Genomic DNA, 17,831 nt, shown 5'->3' with positions numbered 1-17,831 from the left:
CAGGTATTCCAGGGCCTGGTTTTCATGTCTAATGGATTTTGCAGTAGCTTCTCCCCCTCCAGTCAACCCCAGCCTTTTCCCGAGTCTCTCGGTCTTTCCCAGGCCTAGTTCTATCCTCTGTGATCATGCAGAGGTCCCCATAGGATTGGTGACACCATCCGCCATTGGATCCTGTTGCTCGATGCACATTCCTGCAGTTTCTGCTGAGCAGGATCCTGGCAAAGGAGCTCAGTCCTTCATTTGCCTTCAGACATTCCACTTCCCTTTTAAAACGTCTGACTGACATGGCTATTGAGAAGCTTCATCCTGTGAAGAACCTAAAGCTCAGGGAAGAGTTGCCCATGAGTGTTTGCTGTCAAACACAAATTATTGGCAAATTTCCTCCTAACTTCCTTTTCTGGTGGAGGCACCATGTATTGGAGGGTTCAGGGGTGTGGGATGGACATGGTGTAGAAAGGGCATTTCCCTGTCCCTAACCCCTATTTGTCCTGACATAAATGCTGTATTCTCTAATCACCAGGGAACTCCTTGGAGCAGTGGAGTCAAACAGCCTGAGCTTGTAAGGGGCAGAGGAGCCAGGTTTGCAGGATGAGAGTATGCATATGGGCCTTGTTTGTTGTCTATGTGGGGGATTGCTTATGCGCATGCCCTTCCCCCTGATTTAACACATACCAACATCAAACAACTGTCTGATAAGGCCTCTGAACAGCCAGGGACCATTTTACCAGAATACAAGTTTGCTAGAAACTCTCTATGGTGAGCTGAGCAGCATAATTCTTGCTTCAAGGAGTTCACCTTGTAGGATCTGCCAGATTCCCCTGAAGATTGTCCTCTGGCTTTGGGGGAAGCCCTGAGGGAGAAAGTGTCTGGTTTCAGTCCTCTCCCACATTGCGCATGGCTCCTTCCCTTCTGATTAATGCTTGTTGTTCTGCTTTGCGGATGCCTCCCAGGACCCAGGGGAAGACTAGCCTCCTTTCTATGGAGACCTTTGGCTGGACTTCTCTGGCTCTCCCAGAGGTGAAAGACCGCGGTTCTTGCAGCCTCAGGCTTGGCACCAGCTCATCTCTGGTGGATCCAGGGCGCAGATCTCCAATCTCACTATGGCTAGGGCCTCTGCGTCCCAGAGTGACCTCGCGGGCTCTCCCTCTGACTGGCTTTTAACAGCCCTTGCCATTGGTGATTTTCTTTCCAGATACAAGCCAATGGATTCCTGGCTATATGGGCTCCTCTCGCCATCTCTTCTCTGGCTTCGGTCTGGCGGCGCTCTCCTCTGTGGTCTGGATGGGGAATGATGATGAAGCAGGCTGCCTGTTGTTTTTGTTTTGTGATATTTAAAGCAACCAAAGCTCTCATTACTGTAATACAGTATGTGCCTGGGCTGGAGGGAGGAGCAGAATCCCTCCTGGATCCGGGGGCAGTTATGTTGTGGTGAGCCTGGGAAAGTGGAACCATGGCTGATGGAATTTTGAATGCCAGTGTTGAGCAGGGCCTCAGAGCTCCTCCATTCTCACTCGTTTCAACCTCCTCATTTGAATAAAGTGGGAGCTAAGCCCATTTGGGGAAAGGGATTGTTGCTCAGGCAATAGAGTGGTTACTGGCAGAGCTGAGACTAGAACTCAGGTCCCAAAGTGGATTTGCCGTCAGTGAGTGAAGCTTCTGCCTCTGTCTTCCTTGCTTGTTCAAGATCCTTTTGAGGCCCTGAACCTAATTTTCTATTTGTAATTTTATATTTCTTAATAAAGTAGGCACTTCAAATTGTCTAGGCTTTAAGTGCCATAGAACCACCTGCCCCTGCCCAGACCTTTCTACTACCCTGAACTGCCTGTGTGTGTGAGTTTGAGTGTGAGGGGAGAGGACAGACGTGGACATTGAGCTGTCCTGATGCTGTGCTGCCAAAGCCAGCTCTGAGGTCAGGTCCCTCAGAGTCTCCAGGTCAGCCAATGGGAAACAATGAGCACCGTGGAGCCAGGTGGGAACTCCCTCCTAAAGTCTGCTTCACATGCTGGCATGTGACAGAAATATTGCAAGTGGAGTAGAGCTGAGCACACCTTTGTGCCTGATGAGACTGTCCTGTTAGACTAGGTAGTAGAGGTGGATGGGGAGAACATGGCGTGGCATACCCCTAAAGCCACATTGACCATCCCATAGCAACCAGATATTGAATGCCATTGTGGTTGCTACCTGTGTGATCTTGGGCAAATGATCTACTCTCTGGGTCTCAGTCTTCTCATCTTCAAAATGAGGATAATAATAATAATAATAACCTCATAAAGTTGTTATGAGGAAAAAATGAGAAAATTAGTGTCTAACTTAGCAAAAGTACATAATAAGTGCTCTATAAATGTTTATCATCTCTCTCATAAGTCCTGAGAGATGCAAAGTATTCTTGTCCTTAAGGAGCTCACAGACTTGTTGAAGAGACAAGATTTCATACACATATGCAAGCACAATTAGGGAGCTATAAGTCACTATATGGTATCTGCTAAGTTTTGGGGTAGATGCAATGGAGTTGAGAAATGAGGCAGATTATTATGAGCTGGAAGATGTGCCAAAGAGGAGGTAAGAGCCTTATGGAAAAAAGCCTGTGTACTCCATCTTCTCAACTCTTAGCAGTGAGATGAACAGGGCAACAGCCGTGCCTGGATACTGCAGATCCCTCAGGTCATCCATTTGCCCACCGAACACATTCACTGATTATCTCCAGACTCTGTGCTCTGCACTGGGAATTTAAAGAAAAGCATAACAAGGTCTCTCCCTCCAGGAGCTCACAGTCTAGCTAGAGAAGCGGGCATGCATAGAGATATTACAACTAACAAATGCTGTATTCATATCTGCTTATATCTCCAAACCAATCTGAGCCCAAAGGCGGGGGGTAGTCAGAGAGGAGCTCAGAACAAGAGTTGAAGGAAAGCTTGTATATACTTGGTGAAAAAGGGGCACAAGCCATGAGCTCTTGTCCAAAGGAGCTGGTTGGTGTGAGTCTTTCTGCAGGAGAGGTGGAGTTGATGTTCTAAACAAGAACATTCTGAGACTGAGACTGAGGAGGCTCTGAGGCCAGAATTGGCAGGTCCTTGGTCTCACACTCAGCCCTGACCTGGGCTAGGAAGTGGAGAGGGGCAGGCCTGGCATATTGGAGAGAGGAGGCTCTTTACACATCAAGAGTAAATGCCAGACACTGATGACTCAAGGGGAATCTTCCTGAAGGCAGATGGAGTCTGCAGATGTTTCAAAGCCTTAAATAAACTTACATTTTCTGTGTCGCTTGGCTCAGAGGCTGCCAATAAAAGTAAGATAGAAGGGAATGTCCAGCCAGCAATGTGAAGGAAGCATGAAACGGAAAAGATTAGAGGCAGAACTTTTTTTGATCAATGACATTATTATTTTGACAAGGATTGCAAGAGCTGCAGGTGCTGAGAGAGTGACTGCTTGAAGGAAGGGGTAGGGACCAGGAAAGGAATCCCAGACACTTAGTCCTAACCCAACTGTTGAACGAGGCTTTCAGGCTCTGGGATTTGGGCAGGAACTCCTGAGTCATATTTGTCCAAGGTGGTGGGGAACTGTGAGACTTCACTCTTAGTGTCTATATGTTCCTGGGCCAATTGTTGTATAACACCACATCTTCCACTTTGCACTGTCGTCCCTAAAGTCAGAGAGAAATGGGAAGATTAAGTTTAGAATTACTACTCCATGTCCTTCCCCTGATTGTTTTTCCTAACACATTTGAGCCTAAGAAGACATTCTAAATCCCTGAGAGGGTCGACAAGGTGTCAGGGCTTGGTTGAGATAGAGAACAGGCTGGTCAACTCTGCATTCCTCTCTCTCTCAATCTGGAAGGTCGTCCTGAGCTTTTGCCTCTTTCATTGGCCAGGACATTCAAACTTTGCAGTTTTTCATGATTCCTTATTTTGTATTTTTCCTTCTTGGTCTTTCTTGGTCCTTCTTCATCTATTATTTATCTAGGCCTGCTTGTATATCTCCTCTTCTATCATACCATCTTTGCAGCCATGGCCTGGCATGAACTTTCTTGTCCACTGTCTTTGTTTTTCCAAATGTTCGCATATGCCAGTCATGTAAATGTCCTCCTGGCAAGAACTAAGATGGGTGCATTTTATTGTATTGCCTCCACCTGTGCTGGCTTACTATAGATGCCCGGTATATACTTGTCACCTAGACTACTCATCTTTCTTTCTCCCTATACACCATTCTATTAATAATACCACTACTAATAACTACATGTTAATAAGCACTTACTGTCTCCCAGGCACTGTGCTGTAAATCCTTTCTATACATCATCTCATTTAATTTTAATAGTGACCTATTTTCTACTTTTTGTAGAAAGTGTCCTTCAACTCAGAGATTTATTAGTATCTAGCTATTTTAGAAGTGCCTGACCTGTCTCATTGCTGACGTTTTCACCACAGAATATGGTGGCAAAAGCCTAAGAGGTGAAATCCTCGCTGCCTCCTTTAGCTGATGGTCTTGGAGAAGGTGAGGGATCGCCCTTTATGGCAAAAGCACCAGGCTTAGCCCTCACATCCTGGAGGTCCTGAATATGTTAAAGGAAAGACACTTAGATTGCTCTGCTGAAAGGGCAGACCCTGGCTGGAGCCTGGGAAAGTGGGTCCAAGTCTCTCTCCATGGAGGACCTCCTTCAGGGAACAGAAATCAGGGTTCGTTGGCATCATACTAGTCTCTTCTGGGGTTCAGGAGGGTTTCTTACAGCTGGATGAGAGAGAATTTATTCATGTCCCAGAGATGCTTCAAGCCCATGTTGACTGGTCTTGTGCAAAAAGTAAGCAGCCTGATAGAGCCATGTGTTCTTAAGAGGCCAGCAGCATCACGGACCCCAAGAGTAGGGTGGCCCTGATGGAAATTGCATGGCCAGAACAAGCTCTTGGCCCTCCAGGCTTTGGGTAGCTGGATTGGGAGATTGTTGGGGCATGTGCACTCTCACACACAGGGACAGAACAGTACTCGAGCAAGCAGTGTGATCGCATCACTGTCCCCATGGATGTGGCCACTGCCGAGCTCTCCTCAGCCTCAGGCTGGTTTCTGCTGTGCTGGTTCATAGTTAAGCACGTGGGTCTTTCATGACTTCTGAATGACTGCATGTAAGGGACCAAGTCACTTTCTCCAGAGGCAGCATCACTCACAGTGTGCACCCAGCAAAGTTTAGTGTGCTGGTGAGAGGCAAGGAGTTTGTGGTGTTGTTCTCACCTATTTTATTACCACTGAAATGACCTGTCAGTCAACCTACAAGTGTTCTCTGAGCACCCACTATGTCGGTGTTAGCCAATACAAAAATAAAGATATGGGTGGGGGAGGCATGCTTTTTGCCCCTAACTTGCCCCTAATTTATTGAGGAGACAACGCCTAGGCACAGAAAAGTAAAATAGAAATACAAATAAATGCAAACATTTACGAGCCAGGCACTGTCCTAGACACTTCCTATGGGATAACTCATTTCATCCTCACAACATTCTTACAGGAGCACGTGTTGTTATTACCTTCCCTTTACAGATGAGGAAATAGAGGTGCCAAGGTTCAGGTGTGTGGCCAGGTCCACACAGCTGGTGGAGGAGGAGACGGGATTAAAACCCAGCAAGTCTGGTTTCGGACAAGGCGCCTGAGCAAGATCGGCCAGGGACATAGGAGGCAGAGCATGGGGTACAGGGGCCCAGGGGCCACAGGAAGGGGTGATCCACGGAGTCTGGTTCTGCTTCCAGATTTGCCGCTGAGCCCTCAAGAGGAAGGCATCTTATATGTAGACACCATTTGTCTTTAAACTCACTTCTGGGATTAGGAGAGAGATGTGTCTCTTGCTTACCATTGTTTTCCCTTTGACCACTTTACTACATGGCCTATGTCTTCCTTCTAGTTCTTGAGGCAATGGACAGATTAGTGATGAGAAAAAACTAGGCAACGTTCAAAAACAAATACTTATGTTTGTGGAGGTTGCGCCTGACTCAAGGAGGTTGTTCCAGTTATTTCTTGCTGTGTAATAAATCACCTCACAATTTATGGTTTAAAACAACAATGATCCCATTATTGCTATTCTCTCTCCTGTTTCTGAGATGACTGGGCTCGGCTAGGCTGTTCTTGCTCAGGGTCTCCCCTGTGATTGCAGCAGATAGTAGCTGGGGCTGGAGTCACCTGCGAGGCTTCCTCACTCACAAGTATGAGTCGATGCCTCTGTCTGCTGGAACCTCAGCTAGGACTACCGGCCAGAACACCTGCACGTGGCTTCTCCATGTGCCCTGGGCTCCCTCACCACATGGCAGCTGGGTTCCCAAGGCAACTATCCCAAGAGAGAGAGCCAAGTGGAAGTACGTTACCTCCTGGGACTAGCTCTGAAGTTTCATAGCCATCGCTGTTACTACATTCATTTTATTAGAGCCTATATTCAAGAGGAGGGAAATTAGATACCAGCTCTCAAGGGGACAGTGTCACAAAATTTGTGGACACATTTGAAAACCACCACAGAGATTTTCCAAGTAACTTCCCTCTGGTTTAAAGAAATCAGTTATCTGAGACAGGCAGGGCCTAAAGAAGCTGTGTGCGCTCTGAGTTTTAGGAGGGAAGAACAGGAGGTTGGGCCAAGAGAGGCAGTGTGATAAGAGAACAAGTGCTAGACTGGGTGACCAGAGGCCTGGCCCTGCCTTTGACCAGCTGTTGCCTGTGGGGAGGCCTGTCTGCTTTTTGGGCTGCCTTACTTTCCTTCCCTTTAACCCGAGAGGATTGAGAAAGATGAGCTCCCAGGTCCCTTCAAGCTTTCGCTGTTGTGGATTTACAATTTTGAGGACTAGTATCTTTCTTTCACAACCTCCAAAGCCCTCTGACCATAGCTCCTCATGCTGACCTTCTGTGCCCAATAGCGCATGCAGGCGGCCCTCTGCGCACCAGCACATGCGTCAGGGGTCTGAGGACCCTGGGGTAGAGGGTGAGATGGGGGAAGAGAATGAGAGAGGCTAGGTGGGGAAGATGCTCAAGTGCAGGATAGTGGAAGTCAGGAGTGGGAGTAAAATATCCCTGTGAAGAGCCAGGGATAGCTAGAGCTCAGCGAGGTCAGAGGACCTGCTCAAGGTCTCAGGTGGCCCAGGGATACTGGATTGTAGAGCTTCTAACATCATTTTCTGTTTTGAAAATCCTCTGCCTTCAATTTGTATTTACTCTCCTTCTTCCTCCCACTAATTGCATGAAGACGTTAGACTTGACATCCCTTGTGCTTATAATACAGAAAGCATAACAGGCAAATGACGTCACACCATTGATGTTCTGTGGTCCATTCTGCCCCTGGCAGGGGGAGTATCTTCTGTGACAATAATTTCATTCAGCGTCCTCTCCTCTTCCTGAATGGGGAGTGAGAGAGTGAGATAGCTCTCTGTTTCTTTCCCCTTCCACCTCTTCCGTGAACTCTAGTTGTCTCCATTCTACAGATGAGAAGAGTGAGGTAGAGGGAAGCAAAGTGCTCTTCTAACAAAGGCAGGTGCAGACCTTGCTGTTCCATCCCCCTCTGAGCAGTAAGGCACACCTCAGATCATCTGGGGCGTGTCCTATGTGCTTAAATACTTACAGATTGCGCCATTCTGGGCCTTTGGCTCAGCACTGAGGGGCTACATTTTGAGAAGCACGAGATTAGGACTCCCAGAGGAAAGCTGGGAATGAGGAAGACTTCAAGAAATCCTTGGGAATCAAGATAAAACATAAGGATGTTTGGGGTAGCTGTGGGGTGTGTGCGTGTGCATGTGCGTGTGTGTGTGTGTTTGGGGGCCCATCTCTTGCCAAAACCAAACTCATTTCTGCATACTTGTTTGCTGAGTATTAAATACTCTAAAGATTACTCTTTCTATTTGTTGAATCTGAAATGAAAATGACTCAGCAGAGAGGAAAAACAAGCCTTGAATGCCCTGAATGGCCCCTAAATGAAAATATATGGCCCTAAATCACGTGGGTTTTCTTCTCCCCACCAAGCCCTAATCTACAACACACACAGGCACAAGTTTGTTGTTGTTACTGCATGCGAGTGGATTCCGACTCCTAGAGACTTGTGTACAGCACAGCAGAACCCTGGGTGGTGTTTTGGCTCCATCCTCTCCTCTCCAAGTGTTGTAACAGAGAATGCTCCACCACTATTCATAGGGTTTTCATGGCCATTTTTTTCGAAAATGGGTGGCCAGGTCCTTCTTCCTTGTCTATCTAGTCTGGAAGCTCCCCTGAAACCTGTCCACCAGGGGTGACCCTGCTGGTATTTGAAATATGGAAATCGTAGCTTTCAGCATCACAGCAACATGCAGCCGCCACGGTATGACAACCCACAAACAGGTGGTGTGGTTCCCTGAGCGGGGAACAAACCCTGGGCGTGGTGCTGAGAGTGCCGAATCTGACCCACTAGACCACCGGGGCTGGCTACAGCACAAGTACCACGCACACTTGTGCACACACTACACCTCGTGTATCTGCTCCGACTTAACCCAAGTCCTTTATCTCATTTCCGCTTCCCACTCCAGCCTTTCCAGGGCCCTACCCTTTCCTGCAGCGAAGGCTTATTCATGTTTCGGTGGAGGGGTCCGGGCTGCCGCAGCTGATTTGTCAGGAGGGCGGGCGCTTCCTCTTTGGCCCCTGTCACAGGCTCACTGTGAATATCCCTGCAGGAAATCTGTGACTTTTTATTTTTTGCCAAAGTGTGGTCACCTCAGATCATTTCTAGCTTTTGGATCTGGGAAGATGTGCTATCTGGGGAGAATGACCATCTGCCAAATCAGATGTGCCCTGCTTTGTACACAAGCTGTATTCCTGAAAAATTGATTATAAACTAGATTTAGGTATCTTGAATCATATTTTGAATGTACCGGAAGGATTTGCTATTCAAAGGAACCCAGCACTGAATCCTTTTGTACAGTGAAGAACTATTCTGTAATGTGGAGACTCTCTCAGTGATTTATGAGTTAGGTAAGTAGATGGAACATTTTTGTATACCAAATGTTATTTTAAATGTACTGTGTGAAAACTTGTTATTCAAAGGTGCCAAGCACTGATGGCTTGTGCAAAGAATTATTCTGTAATGTGGATAAACATTTCATGATTTATGAGTTTGGCAAGTTCAGACATTTCTTGAAGTGGGATATACCTCTAATTCTGCTGTAGAGAAAAAGATGGTTTTTGCTAATATTCAAACTTGGGGGAAGAAAGACAGCTTTACTATCTGTAAGTTATGGTCACTCCAAAGGGGCTTGGGAGGACCAGAGGTACTCAGAGTTTCCACTTTGTTAGGGCAAAAGATCCCAAGGGTTGCCTGCTCTGCCTACTTTCCACATTATCACAGAGTGGAAATGATGCTGCTGTTTTTCCAAATAAATGGAGTTAACTATTATAGCTACATTTGTGAAAGTGTTTCTCTTTATATCTACATCTATATCATCTAAATATCTATCTATGTATCTATCTACCTACCTACCTACCTATCTACCTATCTATCATCTATCTACCATCCATCGATCTATCTCTATCATGTGTATTCAGTTCTATAGTAAAAAATAAACATTGCAGTAGGGCTTGTGTTTTGGCAGACTGAAAGGCTATTGTTCCACCAGCATAGAGAGCTCCATCCTCCAAGATCACTGGCGGTGGGAGCTGGGTGAGAGACTTTAACTTCCTGCTCACTCTTTCTCACTCAGCAGCTCAAGAGTCATTTCAGCTCTCCTCTCCCAGGTTTGTCAAGCAGAACGTGCTGATGACTTGCTCCTTCGTCATAATGTGGCCCTGTCTACGTTTCAGAAAGAGGTTTTTGGAAGCTTACCCAAGTACGAGACAACTTGTAGGAAGTTTGACCTTCTAGATTCTTGTATTTTTGCATTTTTGCTAATTTCTAGTTGTGGCTGCCACACTCCCATCTGCCTGACCTTCCATTTGCTTCCTGATTTTCCTGATCCTGCTGTGGGCAGCCTTGAGATAGAGAGTCAACCACCTCCCATTGGCTCTGGGAGGTCTTCAGCCATGGCTCATTCTGGAGTCAATTTGGAGTGTTCATGCAGCTGGGCTAGGGGAGGGGATTTTGACTGTGAAGAGGGAAGTGGGGTCTTTATTACAAGGGACACATTCTCTCTGAGCTACATATTCATTGATGTTCCTTGGAAAATATTGGACTGTCAATGAAGAAACACTGGCCTTGGAGTCAGAAGAACAGGAATTGAGTCTTAACTCTGTCTCTTTTTAGTTTTGTGACCAGGTAAATCTGTCTAGGTTGCGGGTGAAGTGATTTTGGGCCTTACTTTTCTACGTCATAAAGGGAAGTGGTAATCCCTCTCCTCAGGATTGTTATAAGCCTCAGTGATATTGTGTTTGTAAGCATCCACTACAGTGCAAGTTTTCCAAAAAAAAGAAAGTAGGGTATAAGCAGCAATTCTCAACTGTTTTCTGCTTCTGTTTAATTTGTGTTCAAGATGTACGAATCAATAATATCTCTCAATCCCCCAAGTGATTCTCGAGGTTTAAGTTCCTCCCACACCTCCAACCTCTGGGATATGCATGGTTGGTTGGAAAGCTCCCTCAAGATTCTGATAAACTATCCCCAGAAAATTGTTTTTTGTCAGAAAAGACAATGTAAAAGACGTTAACAAAGAACATATTTTCCTTGTTAAGAATCAAAACATCACAAATTGGGCTAGAGTTTCCTTTTGATCACCATTCCCAATCTCCCCTGCCAAACACTCCTATCTCTGAGGGAATTACTGTTATCAAGACTCATCTCCCAAGGTTCCTTGCTCTATCCCCACTTGCCATGCTATGTGAGCACCAGAGTGAGTACTAGAGTGAAGCTTGTTATCAGTGTGGTGTTTAACTCTCTAGATCTTTTATGTATATCTAAATGTCTGTGAGTGTGTGTATCTATCCGTAAAAACATATGGTGTGCTTTTCATAAATCTTGCAACCTGCTTGTTCACTAAAAACATGTCATAGACATCTAACCATGTAACTACATGTAGTTCTAACTCATGCTTTTTAACTATTGCTTAGTATTTCACAGCAGAAATATACTATAGTTTATAGCATTCCCATATTGATAGAAATTTTTCCAAGTTTTTGTTCAAATTAAATTTAAAAAAAAATTGCACCAACAGTGTTCACAGTTTCCAATGTCTCCACATCCTTGCCAACACATGTTGTCTTTTGTTTTTTTGATATTAGCCATACTGACAGATGTGAGGTGATATCTTATTGTGGTTTTGATTTGCATTTCCCTGATGATTAGTAATGTTGAGCATTTTTTCATTTACCTGTTGGCCATTTGTATATCTTCTTTGGAGAAATGTCTGTTCAAATCCTTAGCTGATTTTTAAATCAAGTTATTAGTTTTTTGCTGTTGAGTTGTAGGAGTTCCTTATATATTTTGGATATTAATCTCTCATCAGATATATGGTTTGCAAATATTTTCTCGCATTGTACAGGTTGCCTTTTCACTCTGTTGATGGTTTCCTTTGCTGTGCAAAAGCTTTTTAGTTTGATGTAGTCCCACTTGTTTATTTTTATTGTTGTCGCCTGTGCTTTGGTGTCATATCTAAGAAGTCATTGCCAAGACCAATGTCATGAAGATTTTTCTATATGTTTTCTTCTAGAAGTTTTAAAGTTTCAGGTCTTACATGTAAGTCTTTAATCTATTTTGAGTTGATTTTTGTGTGTAGTGTAAGATAAGGGTCCAATTTCGTTCTTTGCTTGTGGGTATCCAGTTTTCTCAACATTGTTGAGCAGACATTCCTTTCCCCGTTGTATATTCTTGGCACTCTTGTTGAAGATAAGTTGGCTGCAGCCACTATGGGAAAAAGTATGGAGGTTCCTCAAAAAATTAAAAATAGAACTACCATATAACCCAGCAATCCCACTTGTGGATATTTTTCCAAAATAATTAAATCAGGATCTTGAAGAGATATTAGCACTTCCTTGTTCATTGCAGCAGTATTCACAGTAACCAAGATGTGGAAACAACCTAAATATCTATCTACAGATGAATGGATAAACAAAATGTGATATATACACACAACGGAATATTATTCAGCCTTTAAAAAGAAGGAAATTCTGCAATATGCAACAACATTGATGAATCTTGAGGACATTATGTTGAGTGAAATAAGTCAGTCGCAGAAGGACAAATACCGTGTGATTCCACTACATTAGATAACTAAAATAGTCAAATTCATAGAATGAAAGAGTGGAATGCTGGTTGCCAGGGACTGAGGGGAGGGTAAAATGGGGAGTTACTAGTCAACAGTCATAAAGTTTCAGTTAAGCAAGATGAGTAAGTTCTAGAGATCTGATGTACAACATTGTACCTGTAGTCAACAATGTATTATACACTTAAAAATTTAAGAGGGTAGATCTTATGTTAAGTGTTCTTACCACATAAAATAAAATTTCAATGTTGTAAAGCATTTCTTTGTGCATACCTCATTGTGCAGATACATAAGTCTTTCTCAGGGGTAAATAATAATAAGTGAACTATATGACTTATAAGGTATATGCCTTTTTAAATTAAATTATCTTCTAATTTATATACCCAGTGGCAGAGTATGGGAGTATCCATTTCCCCACATTATTGCCAAATTTCATATTATCACACAAAATTTTTGCCAATCTGGTGAATAAAACTGGTATTCAATGAGTGCTTTAATGTGTGTCTTTCTGATCACTAGTGAGGTTGAGTACTTTTAGATGTTTACTCTCATTTTATTTTCTCCTCTGTTAAATGCTTTTAATTTACTTCACCCATTTTTGTAGTGCTTTTAAAAAAATGATTTCTAGAGATTATTCATACCACAAATTATTTTGTCATAAAATTTCAAATATTTACCTTAGCCTGTTGCTTGTCTAAGTTTATGATGTCTTTTGTCACAAAGACATTTTGAATTTTGATGGAAAAATTTATCATTCTTTAATTTACGAATTTTGCTTTCTATGTCTTATTTATGCGGGCCTTCCTTACCTTTAGCTCATAGCAAATTACCCTATATTTTCTTGAAATGCTTTTATAGTTCTGTTTTTACATCTTGGACTCTTTATTTTTTGTGTGAGGTATGGGTATGCTTTTATTTCTTTTTGAAAACAAATAAACTGTTTCACTGACTTTAAATGCCCCTTTTATCATAGAGTACGTTCCGATTTATAGTTGAGTCTTTTCTGAGTTACCAGTTCTCTACACTGTTCTGTTTGTGTGCCAGTCCCATACTCAGAGAGGCCTTTCCTGACCGCCTTACCTAAAATAGCCCTCATTCACTCTCTATCACGTTATTCCATTTTATTTTCTTCATGGCACATATACCTCTTTAGATTTCTTCTCTATTTACTTGTTTGCTTGTTATAAGCTCCTTCTCTGCCTTTCTTAGCACCTAGAATAGCACCTAATCAACACTTAGAAAATAGTTGCTAAAAGAATGAATGAAAGAATACCCCAGACCAGGGGTATTTACATTTTGAGTTTTATTTTTAAGGCTTAAATAAACTGTTTGTCAAAGGAATTTGTACTATTAACCAAAGAAGTGGCTAGAGAAGGACCTTTTCAGCTCCGTGAAATTCTTCCATGTATGTTTATGGGTTCTGTTCACATGCTACATTGCTTAAATATTGAACCCTTGGAAGGACTCATTCAAAGGGGCAGAAAAGAGTGATGTCTGCTTATAAAAGCTTTGGGGATACTGCCTTTTAGGGTATGGAGTTTAGAGTGGGCAGATGCAATCACTGAATATGTGGCTCAAGGCAATCATTAATTCATTCTGCAAATATTTATGCAGCACTCTGGTAGGTGTTGAGAATGCAATGACGAGTAAAATAAACGTGGAGCTTTTTCCCCATTATGAGGGAACAGACACTAATTAGATGATACAGCAATGAATGTATAATTAGAAACTATGACCATTTCTATGTAGAAAAGTTATAAGATGCTTTTAGTGCATGTAACAATCAAGAGGGCCGGAGAATATTTCACTGAGGAAGTGACCTTTGAATGGAGATTTGATCTAGACAAAGAGAGCATGAAACTTTTTGGCAGAGGTCCTGAGGCAGAAGAAAATGGAAGAAAAAAGTGAAAGAAGCCCCAAATGTGACTGAAGTGGAAAGATGGAGCAGCAGTGTAGCTCTGATAAGGTAGGCAGAGGCCAGATCAAAGGAGAGTGTAGTATGACAAACACAAACAAAACAAACAACAAAAAAATCCTATGTGGATTTTGGAGTAATACAAACCCTGGGTTCACATATGAGTTTTGGCACCAATCAACTGTGTAACCAGATCAGTTTTAACCTCTTCCTCCTTGGTGACCTTATTGATGAAAAGAAACCTCGTTGGGTTACTGTGAATGTTACATGAGATAGCCCTTGGCACATGTTAGACATTCACGGTATAGTTATAGTACTTCCAGGTTTGTTAATGGTTCTTCTGTGTTTGTTAGCTGCTGGTCACCCTAATTTTAAGCAAACAAAGCAGAAATAATCACTGGTTTTGGAGATTCACAGCCTGAAACCAAGTCACAGTTTCTAAAAGGAAATTCAGTCAACAACTTTTGAGCACTTAGTGAGTTCTTCTTAGCTCAGTTCAAAACCATTTGTGAGCACCTACTTCGTACAAGATATAAAGTATTACTTTGGAGATAAAGAATGAGCCATTTTGAAGCTAACGATTAAATGGATAATTTTATAACAATGTTATTGAGGATCTAATAGAGGTAGATTCAGTGTGTGTTTTGGTGAAGGGAATGAGGTGTAGAAGATGTTCCCTGTAGAAGGAACCACTAGGGAAGCTTATGGAGGGGAGAAAGTTATGGCTAGTAACCATGGGGAAGGTGCCACGAGAGAGAGAGAACTGTAGGATTCTTCTAACAAAGGCTGCTGGGAAATGCTGGTTAGCCCTGGCAATACTTACAAGGCTGAATGGCTGCTCACCAGGAGCTTGGGTCTTTGTGGAAGGACATCCTGGATCATGATCATGGGCTAGTTCTCGACTACAGCCAAGATCAATGTCTCCAACATCTGCCTGTGTGTTTCCTTTTCTGGGCATGTTTGCTTGGGGACTCATTTATGGAAACACAGTGTTCTCGCTGCTGGCAGTGACTAGGCACACTGAGACACATATTTTATCCCATCTAAATCAATGCCATGAAACGATGCTCATCACCCTTTTGTGGTCTGTGGATCACCAACCCCTGTCCCCCACCATGGGGCCGCTTTAGTCTTTTGTATTTTATTGGTTTTGGCTCCATCCTCTTCAAGCAGAACCATCTGAATATCTGATATATATATATATATATATATATATTTTTTTTTTTACCACTTTGGGGAGTCAGAGTTCTACTGCCTAGAGAATATCATAGTTCTGCTTCCTCAAAAAAGTGTCTTTGCTATGTTATCCTGTTATTTACTCCATCCTCATTATTGCCCATTAAAATCTTACCCATCCTTCAAGAACTTGATCAGACGCTGATTTCTGCATGAAGCCTTTTCTGATCACCCCAACTTAAAGGGATTTCATCTCCTTTACAATTTTGTATTACAGATTATTTTTAATAGTGGATCCAATGTTTGGTTGATTATTAGTGTTACCTGGAAGAAACTGTCTCTTTTTTAATAATTTTTTTATTTCAGAACAGTTTTATATTTACATAAGTATTGCAAAGATAGTACATAGAATTCCTGTTTACCCCACACTCAGTTTCCCCTATTATTAACACCTTACATTAGTATAGTACATTTGTCACAGTTAATGAATCAATATTGATACATTATTATTAACTGAAGTCTACATTTTATTCATATTTCCTCAGTTTTCCCCTAATGTCCTTTTTCTCTTCCAGAATCCCATCCAGGATATCATGTTACATTTTGTCATCATGTCTCCTCAAGCTCACTTAGCTGTGATGGTTTCTCAGACTTTCTTGTCTTTAGCGACCTTGAAAGTTTTGAGGATTGCTCATCATGAATTTTGTAGAATGTCCCTCAATTGGGATTTGTCTGATGTTTTTCTCATGATTAGATGAGGAAGACCACAGAGGTAAAGTGTCATTCTCATCACATTATATCAAGGATACATATTATCAATATGACTTACCGAAGTTGATGTTAACCTTGATCACCTGGTTTGAATTAGTGTTTGTCAGGTTTCTCTGCTGAAAAATTACTCTTTTTCTTTCTCCATTGCATACTGTACTCTTTGGAAGAAAGTCATTATGTGCAGCTCACACTCAAGGAGTGGAGGGGAGGTGGTTATGCTCCCCCCTATGCTTTAAGAGTAGAGAGTATCTACATAAATTATTTAGAATTCTTTTGCATGGGAAATTTGTCTATTCTCCCCCATTTGTTTATTCAATCATTTCTTTATATCAACATGGACTTGTAGATATTTGTTTTATACTTTGAGTTATAATCCAATACTACTTTATTTGTTTTGTTGCTCAAATTATTCCAGCTTTGGCCTTTGGGAACTCTTTCAGTTGGCTCCTGTGTCCTTTTGACATACCCAAATCATTTTTTTATATGTACACTTTCTCAATTTCTGGCACTAAAAAATCCTCCTGGCTCATCTTGTATATTTCCTTCTCTAGTCGTGGAATCAGCCATTTCTCCAAGGAACCCTGGTTCCTTTTGTTGGAGAATGGTATTAGAAACCAAGATCTGGGTGCTAGGTTTGCTCATTGTATTGGGGTGTCATGGCTTCTAGGCCCTCTCAGCTGATATAGCAAGGAGTTATATGTATGCATACTAACCTGTGCGTATACACGTCTATAAATATTTCCATATGTAACCATCTGTATCTCTGTTAAGCTAAACATGAGTTCATACTACTGTCTCAACTCTAATCCTTTACCACATGGATCATTCTGGGGAAACTTCAAAATAAAGAATCCTAGGTACCACTCCAGAGCTAATAAATCAGGATAAATATTGACCTTACATCTTTTGAAAGGCAATCACATTAACATCATTGAATGTTTTTCTCAGTTTAATATTAGAATAAATATTAAAATTATGAAAACATCATAAGTGTAAGTTTTACTTTATCACTATACACAATTTGGGTAAGTATTTATCTTAGTGAAACTTTGTTACCTGCCTATAGTTTTGCTAATTTTAATTCCACGAGAATATGATCTAATAGAATTTGAAAATTCTTTTGAATTGTGAATGTCCCATTCAACTCTCAAAGTCTATGATTTGAAATCCTAAGTGTAGAAATAAACACTGTGAGAACACAAAGATAATCATGCAAATTGTGTTCATTCATGTTGATAGTATCTGCCTCACTCATTTCCTCTCCTTCTCTTTCTTGTTTTCTTGCATATTTGGTGGGCTGTAGGCTCCAGTTCCAACACCATCTTCTGAGATGATCCTGATTCCCAGAATGCCCTTGGTGCTGCTCCTGCTGCTGCCTATCTTGAGTTCTGCAAAAGCTCAGGTTAATCCAGGTAACACAGCCTTTGCTCAGCCACATGCTAGAAGACTGGATACTCAAGCCCATCAATGTTCACCTTGAGACAGGCCTTGCCAAGGGGTCCAAAGGGTCTTTTTTTTTTTTACTTCTATAGTGAAACATGGCCACAGCAGGAACAGAAACTAATATATTCTCTCTATATAACACATTGAATATTGTGAAAGGGCCTCTGATATAGAGTAGAGTGGAGTAAGAGGGAATTTTAAAAAAATAAGAGGTGGAAGGAGCAACCATTTACTTCTGCATCTTCTGGGAAACGGAAGGAGAGAATTTTTAGATGCTTTGGAGAACTTCTGCAGGTTGGTTTTCCAGTTATTTTTGGCTGGTTTAGGCCTATATTTTACTTGGATGTCATGTTCTGCTTTTG

The 17,831-nt window shown here is 42.2% G+C and overlaps 1 protein-coding gene across 2 annotated transcripts in view; it reads left to right on the top strand.

The window, feature by feature from the left end:
* DDR2 (discoidin domain receptor tyrosine kinase 2) overlaps positions 1–17,831 on the top strand; it is a 151,424-nt gene that overhangs the window by 73,397 nt on the left and 60,196 nt on the right. For both annotated transcript variants that reach the window (XM_087440176.1, XM_014783292.2), the window contains one exon: positions 17,330–17,438. In XM_087440176.1, the coding sequence (XP_087296302.1) occupies positions 17,330–17,438 (109 nt within the window). The remainder of the gene's footprint in view (positions 1–17,329; positions 17,439–17,831) is intronic.

This window comes from Ceratotherium simum, chromosome 2, assembly GCF_057802395.1.
Source record: "Ceratotherium simum simum isolate JZ-2026a chromosome 2, ASM5780239v1, whole genome shotgun sequence".
In the NCBI taxonomy this organism is placed as follows: domain Eukaryota; kingdom Metazoa; phylum Chordata; class Mammalia; order Perissodactyla; family Rhinocerotidae; genus Ceratotherium; species Ceratotherium simum.
This window is presented reverse-complemented; position numbering and strand designations above follow the sequence as displayed.